At 38.2% G+C, this 22,398-nt stretch overlaps 4 protein-coding genes across 4 annotated transcripts; all 4 read right to left on the minus strand.

The window, feature by feature from the left end:
* Window positions 1–961: 961 nt before the first annotated feature.
* Window positions 962–1,587, minus strand: LOC137943097 (pollen allergen Che a 1-like). Its single transcript, XM_068788790.1, has 2 exons — window positions 1,390–1,587; window positions 962–1,284 (listed from the first exon to the last, which is right to left on the minus strand). Exons 1-2 carry the CDS (start codon window positions 1,544–1,546, stop codon window positions 962–964), a joined length of 480 nt encoding a protein of 159 aa, XP_068644891.1. The 5' UTR covers window positions 1,547–1,587.
* A 377-nt stretch (window positions 1,588–1,964) lies between these two features.
* On the minus strand, window positions 1,965–9,521 carry LOC137936254 (inactive receptor-like serine/threonine-protein kinase At2g40270). Its single transcript, XM_068780834.1, has 9 exons — window positions 8,561–9,521; window positions 8,331–8,460; window positions 6,751–6,822; window positions 6,000–6,143; window positions 5,773–5,910; window positions 4,562–5,040; window positions 4,292–4,482; window positions 3,676–3,808; window positions 1,965–2,811 (listed from the first exon to the last, which is right to left on the minus strand). Exons 1-9 carry the CDS (start codon window positions 8,637–8,639, stop codon window positions 2,213–2,215), a joined length of 1,965 nt encoding a protein of 654 aa, XP_068636935.1. The 5' UTR covers window positions 8,640–9,521; the 3' UTR covers window positions 1,965–2,212.
* A 6,525-nt stretch (window positions 9,522–16,046) lies between these two features.
* Window positions 16,047–17,654, minus strand: LOC137943098 (protein NODULATION SIGNALING PATHWAY 2-like). Its single transcript, XM_068788792.1, has one exon. It carries the CDS (start codon window positions 17,652–17,654, stop codon window positions 16,047–16,049), a length of 1,608 nt encoding a protein of 535 aa, XP_068644893.1.
* Window positions 17,655–20,911: 3,257 nt separating this feature from the next.
* LOC137936286 (uncharacterized protein At5g39865) lies at window positions 20,912–22,251 on the minus strand. The gene has a single exon (XM_068780874.1). It carries the CDS (start codon window positions 21,895–21,897, stop codon window positions 21,199–21,201), a length of 699 nt encoding a protein of 232 aa, XP_068636975.1. The 5' UTR covers window positions 21,898–22,251; the 3' UTR covers window positions 20,912–21,198.
* Window positions 22,252–22,398: the final 147 nt, after the last annotated feature.

Below are 22,398 nucleotides of genomic sequence, written 5' to 3' on the forward strand. Positions count from 1 at the left end.
TACTTGTCTCTTCATCATTGAAATATACAGTGTTTATTAGTTTCTTCTTCTCTTTAATATTGTCAACAACTCAGTATATAATTTAAATGTAGTATAGATCTAGGGCGTTATCAATTACAGAACACCGCTGAGTTTTTTTTTCTTTTGCTTTCCTATATCAACTCAACATCTTGACAATTTTAATTAAATGGTCTCAATCAGTTGTTGTGAAGAATTTTGGGAATTACGTTGTCTGTTATGTCAGATTTTGGACCAAAGGTCTTTTTATCACTTTTTCTTTCTTTCAATTTTTTTGTCTTTGTGTTTCTAAATGAAAAAAATCAAGATTATGGAATTTTTTGTTATCTGGAATCATATAAATTAATGACAGTAGATGTATTTTAGAAAAACTTGGGTATGAGTTCTTTATCATCGAATGAGACAATAGATGGTGGGGACACCAGTATGGCCATCAGGTCCTGTAGACTCGCCAATTATTGTAGAAATTATTTTTATAATTTTTTTATTTTATTTTATTTTTTAGTTTATCTTTTCTTGTTTTACCAAATTTGATTAGATAGTGATCTTATCTTATCTCTCCCTCTCTCCCTCCCCTTTTTCTTCTTCTTCTAAATTATTCTAAATTATCTTATATCTCATTCCAAATTCTCCTTTCGTCCTTTCTCTTTCTAATTACCTTCCTTTCTCTTTGAAACGTATTTTCAGATGCTATACGTGCAATAAAATAAGAAAGATCAAATATTTGATCTCAGTTGAAGGTAAAATATTTCAGAAACTTAGGCACGCAAAGTTTCAACAATTTAATAAACTAGATTATGAAAATAAAATGCCAAACAAAGAACACCCATGGACGATTACAACACCCAGAAAGACTCATTTATTCAGACAAAATGGGAGAGGAGAGACTCGCGAGTCTAATCATCCAATCCACTCAATGACACAAGATGAAAGTTTTACGAGATCAAGCAACAATGCCTAATTCCTTGAGGACGACGGTACACTCAGGGAGGGCTTCCTTCTTGAGGAAGCCCAAGGGGTTGGCGTTGCGGAAGTCGGAGACAATGCCATTGTTCTTGGTGAGGAGAACGCGGGCGCTGCTCCGCTGTTCATATGGTTCATTGCAGTCGGCACTTGGGCTCTTTACGAGTTGCACCTCGCAGATGTCATCCTCGTGCTCGCCTTTCACTGGGATGTTGTAAGTCCCCGTCTCATCCGTACGTCCCTCAGCGCTGGCCGTAAGCAGGTTAGTTGATCGGTTGTGGCACTCTATCTTCACATCAGCCCCTGCATTCCCCAAAATTTGCTTTTATCAGTCTAAGAAAAAGGGAAGAAAATGATTCTTGTGATGGAGAAGAAATAGAAGAAGATGAAAGAAGGATATATACGCACCTTCAATGTACTCAGTGATGCGGGTGACGAACCCAACGCGGCAGGTATCACAATAGATCTTCCCCACGACGTTGAGGACGTCGGTACAGTGGACGGAGCACGCGAAGGCTAGGACACACAGGGAGGCAACAAGGACGACATTGTTGAACTTACCCATGAGTGCACTCTTGTTGCTTCTCTCTGGAGTCAAGATTATGGCCGAGGGATCGTAAGGATGAGACGATGACGAAGAGGGGACGAGAAGAAGGATTTATACATCTACTAGATCATAATTGATGCCTTATTTTAAGCCATAGTTAGTTTTTTTTTTCCAAATGGGTATGAAAGGTTAAGATTTATTCATCTATTTTTAGTGAATTTTTCGTTTTGGTCTGGGCTTTTTCTCTTGGTTGGTTGATAAGGCTACAGCACATTTTCTAAAACAAGAGAACATACAACAGTTCTTCTTATTTACTAATCATGTCACGTAGGTATTTCTTAACACATTTTCAATAATCAAGAAGAGAGAAGACAGGTCAACTGATTCCACTTTTAAAAGTGATAAAGAAAAATTGAAGCATGTTGTTGAACGATTCTTCAGCATTTCTGGTAGCTTTAATTTCACAATCTTCCGAACCTGCAATTCTTTGAACTCTTCACAGCTCTTCAAAACAAGTCAAACATAACCATGCACAAACTACAACTAATTACTCGGCACCCATATATATTTATTATATACAACATTCACACTTGAGATCAGATAAAACCATTCGAAAGGAGCAAGCAGCACTAACTCACTCCGGTATATGTGCAAGAAAAGGAAAGAAAGATTGGAAATCCATTTCTAGCTTGCTTCGGTGGAAAGAATCTCCAGCTCTGCCCACCAAAGAGGAGACAATCGTGGAGTTGCACCGTCAGGGCTTATAGTTGTAATTTCTCTCAATCGATTCACTACCTCTTTCATTGTTGGTCTCTGCTTTGGGTCAGGATTCGTACACAATCGTATCATCTCGCCTAGTGCACTAGCTTCCTCCTCTCGGAAGGATGTCAGTGCTGGGTCCATCATGAGTCTCAACGGTTGAGCTCCATTCATGTAATCTGATGCCCAATCAATCAGTGGCACCTCATTATCTGTGTATGGGAGCTTACCAGTCATCATCTCCAGTAATATTATCCCAAAGTTGTAAACATTGCTCTCAAGATCCGAGGATGAGGATTCCAAGAGGCCAGAGTTTCCGGATCCCATTTTAACAGCTGATGCAATGTTCCAAAAGCCAAAATCTGCAACCTTGGCTGCAAAGTCATCTGTAAGGTAGATAACTGCTGAATGTAAGCTTTTGTGGCCGATGGGTGGATTCAATTGGTGCATATGCTCAAGACAGTACGCCATTCCCATAGCTATCCTCAATCTTGCAGGCCAGTCCAAGTGTTCAGCTTCTTTTACTGCATGAACCAAAACAACCTGATGTGAGCTACTGTTATTTGAGACATGAGATAATATCACATCACAATTGAATCTAAAATCTCTGTGATGGGGTTTGAAGAAAATAAAATCTGGAGAAAACAAACTAAACTTGACTTTGAGATACTTTTTATTTTATTTGTTTTCATATTGAAAAAGACTAGTTGTATCATGATGTTTCCAATAATCCTCTGCCATAAATACTGAGTTCAAAGGAGTAAGGTTTCTGAGAACAAACTATAAATGAAGAAATCAGAAATTTTCTTGTCTTTGCCTGGTCATACATCTATTTTGCAAGTGGAGAGGAAAGACTCAGCAAAGACTCAGAACAGAGGACAACCTAGCAACCAATGTAGAAACTATGGAGCAAAAATGGAGGACTCATTTACCAGAATATAGTTGAGATGAAGTTATCCATTGAGATTTCATCCCCTTCACATTTTCAAAAGAAAAAAAAAAAAAAAAAAAGAGAAATCTCTTGGAAAACATGTTGCACGAGCAACCATTGCTCCAGATATCCCCCCAAATTCTTATGACTTTATCCATCATATTTGGTGCAAAAACACAAGGATCAGAAGAAAGACATTGCCAAGATAAGGATTCTACAGGAGGATACTTTAAGGAAAGAATTTAATCAACAAAAAGCAGAGAAGATATGACAATCATGTTAGGCTCCTTTTGAGTGCTATGAACTAGACAGTATGAATATCCTCTGCAAAAAAGTTTATTCATCAAGAGATGCAAATTGATACTTAAGAACTTTTCATACAATTGAATTTCTTAGGATAAACAAATGAACAAGTGACATGACAATCCTAGTAAAAAACTGAAAGAGAGAAACTTACCATGTAAATGTTCAAAGAGTGTTCCGTTAGGAGCATATTCAAAAACCATCATCCGGGTGAATGGCTCCTCTTCTTCACAGTAGCCAAGAAGGTTGACAAAATTCTTGCAGTTCACTTTTGACAATGTTTCAATCTGGATAAATACAAGACACTCTCTCAATCTGAATATCAATACAAAGGTCAACAGTTTGGCAACATTTTGGATCGGTAAAGTAAAAATGAGCATAGAAGAAGAAAATCTCATAAGATTTTAAATATGGATTCCTTATAATACCCTTTAAATATCTTGGAGACCTACTTAAATTTCATTACTTTTGTCAGCACATCTAATTTTTAAAATAATTTAATTCAAAATGAAATTTTTGAAAAATAGACTAAGATTTTGACTCAACATTTTCCTAATTATTTTCATATTTTCTCGTCTTCTCAGACTTTTCTTAATTTTAAGTTGAAATAATTAGGAAAAAATCAATTTTGAGAACAAGGATAAAAAACTAATGATTTAAACACAGTAAAAATAATAATTTTGAGAAATTTATAACAAAATATTTTTGGAAAAGATTTCTAAGAAACTAAATAAAAAAATATTCTCCTCAAATCTGATTGGCCTCGTTACCTGCTTCCTGAATTGAGCTTCTAAATGTTTTGACCACTCCTTTGGAGATGTTATTGAACTTGAAATCACTGCAATTTCAACTCCACTTGAAAGTGTTCCTTTGAACAGAGTACTATCTGGGGAAGAACCAATTATGTTACTAAAATCCTCACAGGCTGTTTCAAGCTCTTGTCTCTTGAGACTAGGTACCCCTGTAAAAGAAATTATAATTAGAAATAATAAGATAATTTTTAAAAGTAAAGACACATCCATCTGCACAGAGAAAATAACCTGTAACAAATGCTTTCTGCAACTGCCCACTTAATCCTGTAGCCCATGGTCTGACAGTAACCACCTTATTTTTGTGGTAAAAGATAACAAAAATGGCTGAAATGCCAAGGAGAAAGGAGACTCCAACAGCTATAGATCCATAAATAACCCATGAAGACGTGTGACGGTGATGAGCTTCTCCAGAAGCCAAAGGACTGCCAGAGGGGGAAAGTGGTGGTCCCCGTGAAAAAGAAGGTGAAATTGGTTTAGTAATAGAAGGCTCTTTTGGAGAAGGGTTTGATGCAGGTGCAGCTGCAGGTGCTGGCATGGGTGAAGAGTTAGGAGGAGCCGAAATAGAGGACAATGGTGATAATGATGGGCCTGAAGAAGCTGAACCAGTAAAATTAGTTTTATCCATACGTCGTCTGAAGGGACTAATTGTGTCCCTCTCCTGCATTAATCTTCTTTTAGTCTCAGAAGCTCCAATTTGGTCTGTGACCCTAGAAGAAATGACAATGGATAGAAAGTGAGCAAGAAAAAAACACAAACAAATTATTGAAAAGTGCTTTTTAGATTTTCAGTTGCATTAATTATTCAAAAATAGAAAAAAACTATGTTCAGGTATGTTTCTGGTTGCAGGTATGTTTCTGGTTGGCATGTGAGCCCACAAAGAAGGGGCATGGTCACACAGAAAAATCCTTCATTAGCACATAATATTTCTGCCAGACATCTCAAGCAAATATTTCTCAATGTCATTCTATTTTTTTATTATTGTATGAATTTTATGTCGATATCTTTGTAAAATTTCTGATTTTTCTACATAATATAGAAATGAATACATGGAAACACAAACAGGAAAAAAAGCAAAGAAAAAGGTGCCTCCATGTGTCTGTGAGCACAAGATAGAGAGGACCAATTGCACCTGGTCCTATTCCTGCTTTTTAGTATGATTTAGAGGTCCCAAAAGACAACTTGAACATATATAAAAGACCTCCCATAAAAAACTGAGACTGAAGATACAGTAAAAATATTTGTCAAATCCAACGGAGAGTTATATGTTCCATCCAGATTATTGCACAAAGAGTAAATCCAGTCTAAAAGTTTTAAGCAAATAAAAAATCCTTCCAATGATTATTAAAAACAAGTTCATGAGGAAAAGGAATTGATTGCGCGTGGACTGACCAATTTACATATTAGTTATCCGAACACAAAATAAGGAAAAGTGGAAGTACCTAAGGATGGAGATACTATCCCAGCATGTCTCTTGCTCAACATCAGACACAACCTCCTCCATGTGAAGCTCAGAATATACACTGAGCTCATATATTTGAGGGGTCAGACCAACTAGAAACCTGTTATTGGTAATTATGCTGCAAGTAAAAATAAAACAAATAACACTTAATAACTTAATATAAAGAGAAAAATGGAGACTTCGAACCATGAACACAGCATAACTTACAGATATTTAAGGGCTGGCAAATCACTGAGGTTGAAAGGAAGTTCTCCACTAAGATTATTTTTCCCCAAATCCAACACTTCCAGCTGTCTCAATTGCCTGATTTCATCTGGAATGGGCCCAGAGAAAGAGTTGTTGCTCAAGACTCTGCAAGGAATGCTGACATTAGATCTCTGATTTACTTGATGCAGTCCCCAAATCATGCCAACTTGACTAATTCCTGTAAACAGATGAGAACCCTACAAACCATTGCTAGAAAAGAAGGTAGATATGACATGTAGGAAGAAGATAATTATACTATCAACCATCTTGAACGTTTGGAGATGCCACATTAAGTTGGCATTATCTTGGTCTTTCATCCATGAAGATTGGTCTAACAGAGTGATACTTGATTATATTTGAGTTTCATTGTCCATCAATTTAATAGAGCTAATAAAAGTGTGCATTTCACATAAAGGAATAGTGATATCAATGTAGGCCAACATCATTTTTGTCTTCACATTCTCTGTACCAGTTGCACTCTTAACCATCAAACATCAAGGTTTCAATTGAAAATCTTATAAAGATGTAAAGCTTTCTGAAATCTGAATCTATATATGAAGTCAAAAAATATCTAATACCAAAGTTCCAGACTTATCCAAAAAAAAAGAAAAAAATCAATTTGACAAGAAACACTCAAATAAATATATAAAGAAAGATAATTTACAGATTCAGATGTATTAAGTTCCACATATAGAATTTATAGTAAACTTACAGGCATTTTATATGACTAAGTTGCCCCAGCACGGGTGCCAATGTTCCTTCCAGAAAAAGACTGTTCAAATTCCTGCAAGAAAATCAAATATTAGATTTCAAAAACCAATGGAAAACATAACCATAAACAATTCTAGGAATTATGTTTAGAAAAAGAAATAAAATAACACCATTAAGACTTGGTCATGAAAACTTGCCAACAATAGTCAATCAATGCTAGACATTTGTTTCAAGCATAACAAATGACAAAGATGTCCAGAAACCGAGTAAGCCGCAATATATCTTTCGGTAAATAATAGAAACCACTAAACTGGAATTTCTTATGAAAAAGCAAATTAAAGCACATTCGAGACACTATTGATGCTTCATGTTTCTTTACAATTTACAGTGTTTTAACAAGTATCCTTGCTGGGGGAATAGAGAAAACAGAATACAGTGCTCCATCTTCACATATGAGAATCCAGATGTTGACTTTCCGGAGGGCCATAGCCTGATTCAGCAAGAGAAGACCATACTACGGGCAGTTCCAATGGGAGAACCAAATGAATCGAATCTATGATCCTTTCTAACCACCAATAATCCATTATTACAATATGATGGTGAAAATTATGACCATCAAGATGGGGTGGTTCTAAGGCCCTGCAACACCAGTGGATATCTGAAACCTTCAATTTGTGGTTGCAATATGGTGCATGAAAACTAGTTGAATGCTCCAGTAAAATCCTCTTTTCAGAAATACATCCAGGCAATCTTTGGCAATTTCAATCATCTAAGTACTCCTACCACAGTTTTGCATAATTTTCAGTTTACTTTTAAATACATCAAAATTACATAATAATAGCAAAATACAGTTCTGCATTCATTTGATCCATTTCTGTTTTAAAATTTTCTTTTTTTTAAATCTTCAACAAGTGGTTACATCTATAACAGATGAGAGTCAATCAGGGGCACAAAGGAAGCACTCGAGATGTGGCATAGTCCCTGATAGAAAATAAAAACCATGATTGTGTCTGACAGTTTCAAATTCTTCAAAAATCTTGCAGGCTCCTAGTATGCTAAAGTCATACTGTCCTGAAAAAAACCAATTATCAGCTTTGATGCATGGCTTCTGTCAAACCAGCACTTTCTCAAACCATGATTAAGATTTGGCCTTGTCATCAACATCAAGTGCAGCGGACAGCTATGAAAAATTTTTACATTGCAGGAACAGTGGCGTAGCAAAGTTTCCCCATGCCAATCATTTTACGTATCATTGAGGTTAGAAAGCTAATGGGGTAATCACTAGTTTGTTTCAATTTCCTCTTCTTGTCGTTGAGGTAGACAGGGGGATGAGTTTCTACTCCTATAGTTGGTGAGATGACACTATGGAGCTTTATTAATTGAATGTAATTGGCAAGTTAGCCTAGAAGAAGTTGAATCTTCATATGCCCGCACATAGTTCTCATCGGAAGTTTTTTCCCAGAAAGTTAACTCAGCCATCGGCATTTCTTGCTTTCTGTCAGTTATGCAAATTCTTAAGCGCACTAGCTAAAAGCTCCGAATCGACCGATTCATATGATTAACGATGAATGTTTTACTTACAGAGTTTCAATGTTGCCATTGAAGCACCCAACTCCGAACCAAGAACAGGGATCATCACCAGCACGCCAACTAGACAAAGCACCAAAGGGATCTCTCTCGATACGATCCCGGAAACTTAACAGCGCCCAACCTGAGAGCAAAATCACTTACCATCAAAATCAAGTCATACCCAATAGAATTGAAAGATGAAAGCCAAAAAGAATGAATGAAGAAAGGAAGAGAGAAGCAACCTTCAGAATTGAGCGAAAGACACTGGTAAAAACTCTGCAGGAGCAAAGAAAAACTAAACAAAAGTCTATATCTTTCCATCTCTCCTTCAAAACGTGAACTTCTTCTCCCCTCCAATTACATAAACTCAAACAACCACCACAGGCAAGCAACCCACCTGACTTCTCACAACGCCGCGATTGAACAGTTTCGCAAGTTGACAAGGGATGCGAGTTCCTGTACAGAGAAATTCAACACGGAAATGGGCTTGCGGCAGTTCGTAGGAATTCTGACTGCGCTGGCGACTTTTCAAAGTTGTATCCCTCTTCCCTTCTCTGTTTCGAGGGGGCCAAGTAAAAAAAACACGAGCGAGATAGCTTCTGTTGTTGCATTCATTTGACGCGTTTCTGAGCTCTTATTCCAACGGAGTTTTTAAATTACAGAGGACCTCCATCACGTGGTGGCGGGAAAGGTCACGTGAGGGAAGCCTGTAATGGGCATTTTAATGGTGGGATTGTCTAATCACAGGCAATTTGAGAAGTTCTGTGAAATGGGGCATTTTCAAAGGTTGATTGATCCTGCTCGCCGTCCCCAGAAAGCTTTTTCTGTTGTTTGCTGTTTACCATTTCTTGGCTTATTCTGATTCTGTGGGTAATGAAGAAATTTTCAGTTACAGAGTTCCAACTCCATGACCACCGTGTGACTGACTTGACCCACTCGCAGTTGTTGATCGGGTGGACAACCAACTTAAGGACCTTTTCAGAAGCAATTTTTTATCTTGAATTTAGTTGAATCTCCTTTTCAATGAAAGTCCAAATTTCCAACAAAAACCAAAACAACTTTGAAACCTCAAAGAAAGGCTCCATGTAGGCCAATACTGATTTGGATTTTACATCTAATTTTTTTTATTTACATCATGTTTCAACTTTGGAAACTTAAATATTTTGAAGTGCTCAAGCTAATAAAATCAAGGTAATTTTGACCTCCAGTAAGGTTCATCAAAATAAAAGCTCAGAAACAAATATTTTTATTTTGTCACCAGTAATGTTATTTATATTTTTATTAAATGCGCTCCATTGGTAAGCATCAATCCATGTGACCCTGATTAAGCTTAATGACCGAGAGGGAAAAAGAAAAAAAAAACTAAAATGGTATCATCCTTCAGTTTTAGATTGGGTTAATGACTTCCCTCCATTAAAAATATAAACTATTCTTTAACACTCTAATTTTTCAAAGAGAAGAACAAATTTGCTTTTAACACTCTAATTCAAAAATCATATGAAACCCAAAATTCTTCCCCTTTTTTCAGTGATGAGAGAGAAAGAGGCCAGTGGATTCTGGTGCCTTTGTCTGACGTCTCTTGTGTGACAAGTAGATAACATTCAGAAGACTAATTTGAGTGCCCTTGTTTCAAAGGCATCAGGATTTGATGTTTAAGCAAATTCTAATCCCTTTCACCAAAAGCTCTTCTCCTTCCATGTTGCAACTAGATCACTTCCATTAGTTAACTTTTCTTCAACTAACAAACTACTAGTCCTTCCTACCCATCCCAAAAATTGTAGACTTTAACCATAGAAAGCCAAGTGTTCAGCATGAGTTGATAGTATTTATGATTTATTTAATTTGTTCTACCACTGTGTTTCTTTTTCTAAATGATAATCTTGTTTGGGCACCCTGTTCCTTTCAGATGAGGTATCACACAGATAAAATAATCATCAGAATTATAAAAGAATTTGAAGTAGGTAAATAAATACATCAGGAAAGGGTCAAAGCCTCAAAATGGGTATTTATTTATAGTACCATAATAAGAGCCTAACTCATTCAAACACTGAAAAAAATTAACATAGCTTCATTTCCTCAGGTAAAACAGTTATGCCACTAATAGAAAACTGTAGCAATAAATCATGGTCAACAAGAAGTTTTGCTGCAGAAGTAAAAACCCCCATGTGGGATAGGCTGCAAGAAGTAAAATTATTAGCTCTGTAAGATATGGAAGACTCAACTCACCCAATATTCCTTTTCTCAGTGAAGTGAAAGAGGACAAAAGAGTTGGAACACATCTAGTCATAGACCGAGAAAGAATGTAATTGGGTCTTGTTTGTCAACTGAAAGTGATCGTAACTGTGAAAGATAAGAAGCCCCCTTTCTTGACTTAGAAGCTTCATGTCCAGGGGCAACTTATTCCTTTATTTATGCCTACTTACCTCTTCCTCCTTTGATTGGTATGTTTTTTTTTCCATATGAAAACCATAGCAGCAGGGCATCAATCTCTGTCCATCACCCATTTCGTTATTCTGCAGCAATCTGTAAGGAAATGATTGAAAGTTGCAACTATAAACAATGAGAAGAAATAAAAAAGACAAGAAAGAAAAAACAAAGAAATTGGGGCCAAAGTCATGATCAGAGTACAGATGTCACTAGCTTTGTTGAGGTGGCTGTTCTATCCTTTTATATTTTCTTAGCGTAGCTTTGGTGCGAAGACTGTGTCTTCTTCATAGGTGAGCAGCCCCACCCACAGGAGATTTATCAAGTTGAAATCTTATCAAATCCATTTTATAAAAGGATGAAAGTCCATTGCACGGACACATGGCTGATTGGGGTGTTAATTTTATCCGATTATCCTATCATTTGTTCACCGTTTATTAAATGGAATGAAAACGGAACAAAAAATCTTGTTTACACCCTTTCTGTATTCAAGTTTCAGTTCTCTCGAGTCACAATTATTTCTGAGGTGGGTGAGTAGGGTGAGGTGGGGAAGACCAACTGTAATGATAAGTGACTCTGGAAGAGCACAGAACTGATGCAGATCTGAAGCAAAGGCCAATTCTACCAAGACCAGATTAAATTCATGAAGAAGATAGGACCAGATTGTTTTAATCAAAGTATTCATGCAATTGGTTAAGACAGGAAGTGCGGGAAACCAGTGATGATGCTACTGTAGAAAAACCATTGAAGGCGTTCAGAAGAGAGCGTAGGGAAGATTAAAACCGAGCTGTCAGACAGGGCAAGGCAAAGCAGAGAAAGTGAGAGCTGCAAATCTGCAATACGTACATAAAAAGGGTACCGGATTGATGGTGCTCATTAACAACATCCTGCGCCATAAAAGCCAACCAAGCGCTGGCATTTAATCGAACAGTAGCTTTGCGTCATCATTCCCCGAACAGCATTTGTTCTGTACATTACCATCTCAGCTACTGCATTCCTTCTCTAAATAAGTGGCCGGTGGAAGAGTCTCGAAGCAAAGGATTCATTCAAGCTTGCTCCTTGAAACTGAATGTTCAGATGTTGTTGGACGGAAGATCAACAATGCCATGGAAATTAATTACACGCTCTCTTTATCCCTAGCGCGCAAAGAAGAATGGAAGCCAAATGATGAAAATGGGCCAGGCCCCATGACTGTCTACAATCCCCTCTATCTGGTCCACTTCGTCTGTATAAATTTACCCAGCAATAGTATAATGTGTTTGAATTAACTGAAGTTACTTCTCAAAATTAATAGATATTTTACTTATTTTTAACTAATTTTTGCAATGAAAAGTTTTTTAGTAAAAGAAATTCCCTTTGTCTAGATTGAGAATTTTCAGTAAACGTTCACCTCTCTATCGGGGTGAGTATGTTTCATTCATATTTATAATTGTTATAATTGGAGGGATTTTACATTAATTTGATTGTACAATAAATGGAAGAATGGAGTTTGATGAGCTCATGTAATTGAGGGTCAATGGTCTCTATAAAGAAGCCTATTAACAGGGCAGGTAATCTCAATCAACGGAGATCAAAGCACAGGATCTTTAATAGCCCCCCGCAAGTTAAGTGTCGGATTAGGATAGACATGTAACTTGAATTGAAAAAATTGAAAGAGAGGCCGAGACACACTTTTGGTGAAGATATCTGCAACATGTAAGTGAGAGGGCACATACTGAGTGCGAAGTTTTCCAGCAACAACAAGTTCACGAAGAAAGTGGATGTCTAACTCAACGTGCTTGGCCCACTTGTGAGCAATCGGATTGGAGCTAAAAAAAATAGCACTTTAATTGTCACATAATAGAAGAGGTCGTCGGGGAAGAGAAACTTTGAGATCACAAAGAAGATGCGTGAGCCAAATAAGTTTGGCGGCAATAAGAGTAAGAGCACGATATTCAGACTCGCAGTTGGAACGAGAAACAATAGGTTACTTTTTGGCACTCCAGAAAACTAAGTTGTTACCAAGGTTAGATTAACAAAAGGTAGAGCGACGAGTGTCAGGATATCTGGCCCAGTCAGCATCAGAATAAGCAACTAAAGATCCAAGAGCAGCAGATGGATGGAAGGAGAGGCTAAAATGGAGAGTACCCTTGACATATCGAAGAATGCGCTTGACAGCAAGAAAGTGGTCATCAGTGGGAGAGTGTAAAAACTAACTGACTGAGTTGACAACATGAGCAATATTGGGATGCATGATGGTCAAATATTGAAGAGCACCAACAAGAGATCGGTAAAGTGTAAGATCCGAAAATAACTGACCATCAGATGATAGATGCTGAGAAACAACCATAGGAGTATGAAACAAGCTTGTTGTCAAGTAACTGAGCACGAACAAGAATGTCGCGTACATATTTCAGCTGGCTGAGAAATAGACCATCAGTGGTGGATATAGCTTCAAGACCAAGGAAATAACTAAGAGATCCCAAATCCATAGTAGCGAACTCAAAATGAAGTTTGCAAGTAAAGCTATCAAGAAGAGAAGAGTTGTTGCCCGTAACAATAATATTGTCAACATAGAGGAGCAAATAAATGATGTCAGAGTGCTTGTGAAAGACAAAGAATAAAGTGTCGACACGACTGCAGTAGAAGCCAAGCTGAGTGAGGAAGAGTTGAACCGCTGAACCGCTGAAACTAGGCACGGGGTGCTTGCTTGAGGCCATATAGAGTTTTCTGAAATTTGCAAACATGATTAGGGAAGTGAGGATAGATATACCCCGGAGGTTGTTCCATATATACTTGTTCAGTAAGATGACTATTAAGGAATACATTCTTGACATTCAGTTGACGGAGAGCCATCGGTGGGATATTTGGAAAATCTCAAAGCTCTGCTCATGACACAAGATAAAAAAAATAGGGGAGGGGATTTTGGGCCATTTGGACAGAGGAGAAACTGAAGAACTCCGGGTTGAGACCACGGAGGAACCAGTGAGCCTTGTCGGTGTCATCAACGGGACGACCGATGGCATGGAGTTGGTCACACAATGCCTTGAATGCATGAGCATATACAGTCACCAAGTGAGTGCCTCTTTTCATCAAATGAAGATCATCCTTGAGGCAAAGTTCACGAGCTTTAGAACGATGGTTGAAGGTGTTCTCCAGGGCGAGCCAGACTTCATGGGTTGTAGAGAGGCCGACAACTTTAGGCATGGCTTCTTCGGAAAGAGAGGAGAGAAGAAGGCTGAGAAGACGTTGGTCGATTCTTTTCCACGCTAGGTGTTTGGCGTCTGAGAGGTGGGAGAGTCGAAAAGAGGTGGTGGCACAAGGGGTACCATCCACATGACCCAGCAAACCTTGGTTGTCGAAGAGAGGAAGAAATTGACTCTTCCATATAAGATAATTGGAAGATGAAAGTTTGATGGTGACTATGTGGATCATGGTGTTGAAGGGAAGAAGATCGGAAGAGAATTCAGAGGCCATTTAGGATCACGGGATGTTAATCCAGTGGTAGCTATGATACCATGAGAATTTTCAATAAACGTTCACCTCTCTGTCGGGATGAGTATGTTTCAATCATATTTATAATTGTTACAACATAATTGGAGGGATTTTACATTAATTTGATTGTACAATAAATGGAAGATTGGAGCTTGATGAGCTCCTGTAATTGAGGGTCAATGGTCTCTGTAAGGAAGCCCATAACAGGGCAGGTAATCTCAATGATGACAATTTTGATAAAAGAGTTGAATCTCATTAGAAATAATAATTTTCTTCCCAATATTATCTTTTTCTTATTGTGTAAAAAAAAAGAGTAGAATAGGCTACAAATAAGATAAGTGTTATAAATAAAACAAACATATAAAAAATCATTTTTGTTTAACTTTAACGTATTTTTAAAGGTTTTTTATGTTTTTTTCTTATAGATCGTAATTTTTTTACACTATCGAGAAAAGATAATATTATATTTTTCAAATTTTAATTAAATTTGAAGTTCAAATCTTAATGTTTGCTTCATATTAATTGTTACCCAAAGATCATTTGCTTAAGTATGCAAAATATTTCCTTTTATAAGGAAAAGAATGGTTGTAAATGGACAAACACAAAAATAAACCTATCCATCTGTTTAATTTAACCAAGTAATTCGACCTTGATTTCACTGAAAGCTTTTCTTTTACCTATCTCCATTGAAGACCTTAATAAACTGAACAGACGACCAAGTTCTTGTCTCACCAAAGAATTCTGAAAGCTTAAAAGAGGAAGAGATCCCTTGGGCTTGTACTTACTGTTTTAAATGACATCTTTACGTTAGGTTAGTAATCAGAACAGCTCATATGTCACATTACAGAATAAAATTCTGGATGTTGCCCACTTCGTCACTTGATCCTGATAATCTTACGCTTTATTTTACTCAGAACCCAACTGTTCTTTGTCATTTCATCGAACACCTGCAACGAAACGTGGGTTTCAATATATATATATACTTTATCCTTTGTCCATCTCTTTGAAGCCATCTTCCCCATCTTTCGGCAGAAAGTCTCGAAGAACTTCCCACCACAACCGGCGAACTTGCGATGCGACATCGTTCAATTTAAAAAAGGAGATTAGAGTTTGTGTCCTCATCAAGAAACCGTGTAAAAACAGCAGAAAAAACCCGCAGCTTTCTTTTAAAATTCGACGATCATCAGTTCCCGTTATCTGTTTCTTGTCTCGAGAAACAGCTGATGGAAGAGAACAAGAACGTCAACATTAACGCAAGAGTTTTTCACTAGTGGGCTCTCCCTACTTTCCATTGATGTGGATAGAACGTACAGTGAAAGAGGAGGTAAAGCTTTTTTCTAATGTAGATGGAATGAGTTTAGTTACAGTCTCTGAAAACTCGTATCAATCTTTAATACGAGCAGATAACATTCATAAGGAAGATCCAGAGTTCGATTTGGTTGTGAGGACTCTTTTAAACTATATAAAAATGGCTGCATGAAGTCCGGGAAGAGGTGGCCTGAAAACGAAATCAAATGGGGTTTGACACTGAAACGCAGCGGCAACTGATCAAGCTTCTTTCAAATATCTTCAATAGATAGATTACCATGAAAGATCACTATAATACTGTGGATAGCTCATAGGTACACACAATATTGACTCACCTTCAATCAATTAGTCAAACAACAAGTATGTTTAATTTTTCATTAACATATCATAATGAATCTGTGCTGGTTACAAAGTTTTAACAAGAAATTATTGAATAAAATTGTATGTGTATGATTGAAAAACTTCATCTAAATATCCCTCGACATTGTTCATTTGTCTTTCTTTTGTTGGCTTTTGGGTAATCTATTTCCAAGCAGAGACCTTCACCAATGGTGTCCCTCTCCATTCTAAAACCATTTCGTTCCCTTTCTCTTCTGCAATTTTCACTGTGTAAGGGCCTCTTCCTCTCACCATCTCCGTTGCTTCCTGTAACACGTCGTTGCTCAATCTCCACTTCTCCAATTGTGTGGGCGGGCCAATGTACGCTTCCCTGGTCTCATCCCACTCGTTGAAGCATGCAAGAGAAGAAACGGAGGGAGCGACAAATAGGCTTTCCATTGTGATTCTTGCATCAGATAGCTCTGAAGGAAAATGCCACTCCGTTGATTCGAACAAGGCGCGGAAATGTTGCAGACATCCATCGAAGTGTTTGCCGAAACCGATTTCGTTTCCGGTATTCGTGTCCAATCCATCCCCATTTCCAAAAACTATGATCCCATTATTAGTGGATGGGATTTTGCTGGAGTTGAGGTTGGATAGAAGTTCCTTACCCAGTCTCAGAAAATTCCATGCTTGGCTTGTATTTTTATGTCTCTGCTTCCCCATGTGAGGGAGATCCCTCATACAATTGAGGACCATCCACTCTTTTCTTCCTCCTCTCTTCTTCATCCTCGTTTTCTCTGTCGAGAGCTCTTCCATGTCCATCTCGTCCACTGTTAGTCTCAATCCTCGACTGCGTGAGAACTCAAGAAGGTTCCTCTTTGTTTCCTCGAAGCTCCACTGAAGGTGATCTCCGTTCGTATTCTCCTCAAATCTTATCGACGTGATCCGCAGCAGTCGTCTACGCCCCACGGCCTCGATCAAGGGAGGCCACTGGAGCCCTTCTCGTATGTCATAATCCACGATGTGGACGATTTCAGTTTCGACAGGAATGGATTCGAGAATGGTCCCGTTGGCGACGAAGTGAGCCAACCGACCGTAAAGGCAGATGTCATAGAAGGCCCTGAACGCGAGCTTGTAGTTCTTGCTCGATTCTTGCTTCAAGTGGTTGCTCTGTTTGCCAGAGTGGCGGAACAAGTAATAACCGAAACGGTCCAGGGAGGTGCCCCTTGGGGTAACTATTTGACGGATGCGCCTCAAGATCACCTCTCCCAATTCGGAGAGCCCTTTATCCATGGTGTCCCCGTGAGCTTTAAGCAGATGCAGAATCGCCAATTGGTTGAGAGTTTCAGTGGAGTGATCGGGAGAGACGACTGGAGTACTCTGATTGATCATTTGGTTGAAAGAACAAGCAGTACTAGAATCTGTTGATGGACTCATGCTGATTCCTTCTTTCACAGCAGATGCTTGGAGCGATATAGTCTGATCCATCGACGGGCACATACTTCCTTCCTCGTTCAAGGACCGATCTTCTGAAGGAAGCGTATCCACCCATTCACTCAAGTCCATTATCTCCTCTGTCTGCGCACAACGGGTGTTTGAGAAAAGCCCAAACTCATCCAAATCAAGCTCAAATTCTCCCAGTGAGGGGACAGTTTCAATATCCGATACAGCAGCGGTAAACATGATATCCCCAAGAGGATATGAGATGCTTGGGATTGAACAAATGTCAGGGGAATCCCCCGAGGAGTCGAATGAAGAGGAGAATTGAAATTCACTAGCATGGATTGATCCATGCGAGTCGAAATCCATGAAACAGTAATCGGACCATGAAGGCTGAGCAAGAAACTGTGAATTCATCATCTCTAGGATGCAGAAAAAGAAACTGAAGATGAACAAGATCAAAGAAGAAAGAAAAGGGAGAAGACTAAGCAGGTGAAGAAGGTTTTGGGGAGCTTGGATGAGAGGATATTTGCGTTTATATATAGGGTGGTGGGCACAAAAGAAGACAAAAACAGGATAATTGAAAAACAGGAAACTATCAAGTAACCCAAACAAGTTTTGAAACTTTCTTAACAGTTTCAATAATCCCTTTTCTCTCACCAAAACAGAAATCTAGCTGCCATGAACTCCTTTAATCGTCAATATAAAATACCCATTTCACTTTCAGATCAATTTCATTCCAGTTTATAAACCTTACCCATTTAGATTATTAGACCCGATTTCTAAATCCCAAATCCCTCTGGTACCCCTCTAATGGAATACAATTAACAAGATAAGACCAGTCTAATGGAGTTTTTGACAAAAGGATCAAATTGGATAAGAGTTGAGCGTCCAAATTTGATGCAGACATCTATCTTCCAAGCTATCTGGAACGATAATCCCATAAATGTTTTTTTGAAAGACACACCAAATAATGGAATTTCATTGAAAAGGGTTGAGGAATAATATTTTGGCATGTTGATGCTCATCTGGATGAAATTAGCCTAGTGACAAGATTCAAGATCTTTCATTAGAGACCCATTAAGAAGATATAGATGAATGAATATAAAGGATTTAAAAGAAAAAAAAAACAAAGGGAAATAGTTTAAGATGGAGGTCAAACCAGAGGATAGCGGAAGATAGAGAAGATTATCCGATACGAAAAATCATTTATTGAGAAACATATGAAACACTATCTCAACCATCCAATGAACGGTTATTTCAATCGTTGGATCATAATTGAACAGTTGAGATAACTATTTCATATATATATAAATATATATAAAGGATTTAACAAAAAAAAATGAACACTTGATTATAATACTTGAACTTTACAATTAGGTCAGGGGCAAATCCGGAGGTCATTTTCGGAATTTCAGCTGCGCTGGCAAGGCCTTATCCGAATGAGCCGTCAACAATGATCCAACGGCGAAGTGGATGCCACCGCGAGCAAGACGGTTATGAGGATAAAATGCGACTGGATGAGACCAAAAACGCAAGTAGAAGGGGGTAGGGAAGTGGGAGGGGTTTAAAGAACCAAGGAAGAAGCCAACAGATCCGGGTTTGAAGACGTAGTTGAAGGGGCCTACATGTAACGAACTTTGTCGGGTTGGGCGGGACTGTCGACTGTCTCTTGTATGGGCTCTATCTTGAAGTAATTATTTAGAAGGACATTTTTGTCTAAAGATAAAAAATTCTTATTTTAAAAAAAATTAATAAGATAACTTTTTAATAATTATTTATCCCTTTTCTTTGCTTTGATTTCTGCAAAGAGAATTGCTAACTCCTTCCATCCAATGAAAAGAAAAGTAGATTTATAATTATTTTAAATATTAAAAAAAGTATTTAAAATACCATATAATTAAATAGACTATTACTCCATATAATCCGTCCTCTTAAGATTTGAGAATACCAAAATGAACTTGAATTTATTTCGAATGGAATCTTAGTCAATTTTTACCATTAATAATAATAAAAAAAATCAACCCAATTCGATTTCTTAATCATCTAAGTTAATATGAAGACTATATCTTTAAGAATCTAGAATTTGCATTATGTCGGATTTAGGATTTAGGATACGGGATAAATACTTGGCCGTCGTCTCTCTTCCGGATGGGGAGAAGAGAAACCGCATATTTTTTCTTTAGTAGTCTATGGACTTACCAAAATTAGACTACTTAATTTTAGCAGTGAATAGTAAATATAATTAAATAATTAAATATGTTGCCCAAATTAGATTAAAAAACATTAGTTTCCTCACAAATAATCCTTAATCAATTCAGTTCCCCTTATTATTTTAAATGCATATTATAAATTAATATTTAAAATTTAAGCATGTTTGTCTATTCGCATAGAAATGGATTGCATATAGATTTTGAAACTACCTGAATCGACCCATAAGATCGATGGAAGAATAAAAATTGTTAATTAACCCAATCCGATCTGATACCGACTCATTTGCAGCCCTACTTGTTAGGGATCTTTTAATTAAGTTGAAATATCATGCCACCCAAAAAAAAAAAATTCAAAGATGAGCAAAAAGTGATTTTCTATATTCAATTTTGTTCTTTATTAATAACAGTAAAAACGAAAATGAAAACCTAAAAATAGAAGAAGAAGTAATTTTATAAGAAATTAAGAAGCACCATACCTCAAAAAAAGGCGAATCCATGTTCAGACATGTTAGGCAAGTTCATTTTAAAGTTTCTAGAATTGATAAAAAAATCCAAAATCAGTCTTTGTTACTCACAAAGTAGTAGTACCACATGCAACAGGGTCCACTCCCCACAGCCTGAACAAGCTTTTTCTTCCTATTTCCTGCCAAACATCAGAAAAAAGAATAGAACGAGGAAGGGAAATGGTAAAAGTGCAAAGTTGGTCTCTGCCCCTGCTTCCACATGGGCAATCGATGGCCTGACACTGTGAAGCGTGAGCCACATAATAAACCTCCCAGTCTTCTGCTCCCTTCTTTAACTAATGAAATTATGTAAATATTCCCTGCTCTATGTGACCCTGCAACCAACCACCTTCACATGCCAGACTCTTCCTTTTCATCATTTCCTTATCTTTGCCTCACTTTCCCATTTAGTGACATGAACGTGAAAATGACAACTCTAGAGTCAATTACTCCATCTCATACATCTATTGCTGTTTTCTTTAAGAAATAACTGCAGTTTTGGTCTTCTGTGCACATTCCCACATCAATATTCTATTAGCAATGGAGAGCATAAATGAATGAGAATGAATTACTCAGATGACCCATTTTAAAAATAGATTTCAGTGAGAGAAGATCGTCAAGATGAGCTGTGCCTTGGATTAGTTAAATATGAACAAGAACCAGAAAATCTAAAGAAACAGTTTGTTACAGAGTAAACATCTACTTGACTTGTAGGTAAGCATGGTTTGGAGCAGAATAACTCTCACAAACAGTTTCAAGGTGGAAGAAATAGAAAAGATCATGGGCGTAGAACACAGAATTCAATAGGAATTTAAGCTGTCAAATGCCCACCTGTACTTTAATGGTGGTTAAGGGTAGATATTAACAGATGTTATATGAGAAAGGAATCAAAATGAAAGAGAAAATAGCAAGCATTTAATAAACTACCTTTGAAAGTACCCAAAGAAAGAAAGATGAAACAAAACGAACTCCAAATACACAGAAAGCTCTCCCCCCCAAGTTTTCTCTTTTCATTTTTTTTCAATTATCAAGCCTGTTCGTGATCATTAAAGTAATAAAACCAAGAAAAACAGGGAAGAGGAAATTAAACGGAAAAAAAAAAAAACAGAAGGAGATATGAAAAGGATTGGAAAGACAAGTTATCCTTCCTCTTCTCTTCTCAGTGATTTCCTGTAATTTTCTCCTTTTTTCTGTTCTTCACGAGCAACAGGAACAGCATCTGATGAGACCATTCTCGTTGCAGACGGAGCAGCTTCTGAAACCGCCCTTGTCCAAATAACACTTATGGGAACCATTGCATGCATAACACAGCACAAACGAAATTCCTCCACAGGCCTCGCAGACCCCACCTTTCTCCGTGGGGAATCCTTCAATTATCTTCTTCAGCTCGCCGCTCTCGTGCATCTGCCGTATCTCGTCCGCACCACCGACGTACTTGCCGCCGATGAAAACCCTAGGCAGCGTGAGCTTCTTGTGGCGACCCAGGATCCTCTGCAACTCCTCCATGAAACTAGCGTCCATGGACAGATCCCGCTCGTCGATAGAGACCCTGAAGCCCTTGAGAATCGATCGGACGGTCCAGCAGTCCTCGAAGGTTTTCCGTACGACGCGGAGGGATGTGAAGTAGACGACGATTTTCTTCTCCAGCTCGGGCCCACCGACGGCGAGGGTGGCATCGGGTTCAGCATGGGTGGGAAGAGAGTTCCAAGCGCGGAGGGCTGTGGCGGCGATCCGGACGCGGTGGAAGATGGAGGAAGCCTTTTTAATATTTGGGTTATCAGCGTTGGGGATGCTGTTTTCGTCGACGAGGCTCTGGACGTCTTTGAAGGAGGAGAATGCAAAAGACTGCGAGGGCGACGGGCTCCGACGAGGGGATTTTCCCCACGGCGGCCACATCGGGAAAGAGATCGAAGACGAACAAGCAGAAGAAACCAAACCAACCAGGAGATTATATTGAATAAAAGCCCGAAGATTTGATAGGATTTCCCCCCCTTTTTTTTTTTTTTTTTCTCTCTGCTCTTCCTAATGGATTGGTTTAGGAAAGGGTATTGGAAGAACGGGGGCTGAACTGAAAAAGTAGGAGGATCAGAAGGGTAAGGACCCTTTTTTTTACAGGAGAGAGAAATAAAGAAGAGAAGCCAATGAGAGAGAGAGGGGGACAGAGGGAGAGGAAATTTTGGTTTCAGATTGAGACGAAGGGCAGAGTGAAGGGTGATGAGGGTTGTTAAGTTTGTTAAGCGGAGGTGGACTTGCATTTGCCAATTTAGATGAATGTTGCCTCTCAGGGAGAGAGTTTAAGACATGGGAGAAGATTGAGGAAGGGATTAGTCCTTAATTAGAAAATGAGATTGAAGGCCAGGTCAACAACACATTCACAATCAATCTCTCATCCCTCCC

This window comes from Aristolochia californica, unplaced genomic scaffold (assembly GCF_029961685.1).
Source record: "Aristolochia californica isolate CCGP_79_NKW_82.1479 unplaced genomic scaffold, dmAriCali1.0.hap1 SCAF_10, whole genome shotgun sequence".
Lineage (NCBI taxonomy): Eukaryota > Viridiplantae > Streptophyta > Magnoliopsida > Piperales > Aristolochiaceae > Aristolochia > Aristolochia californica.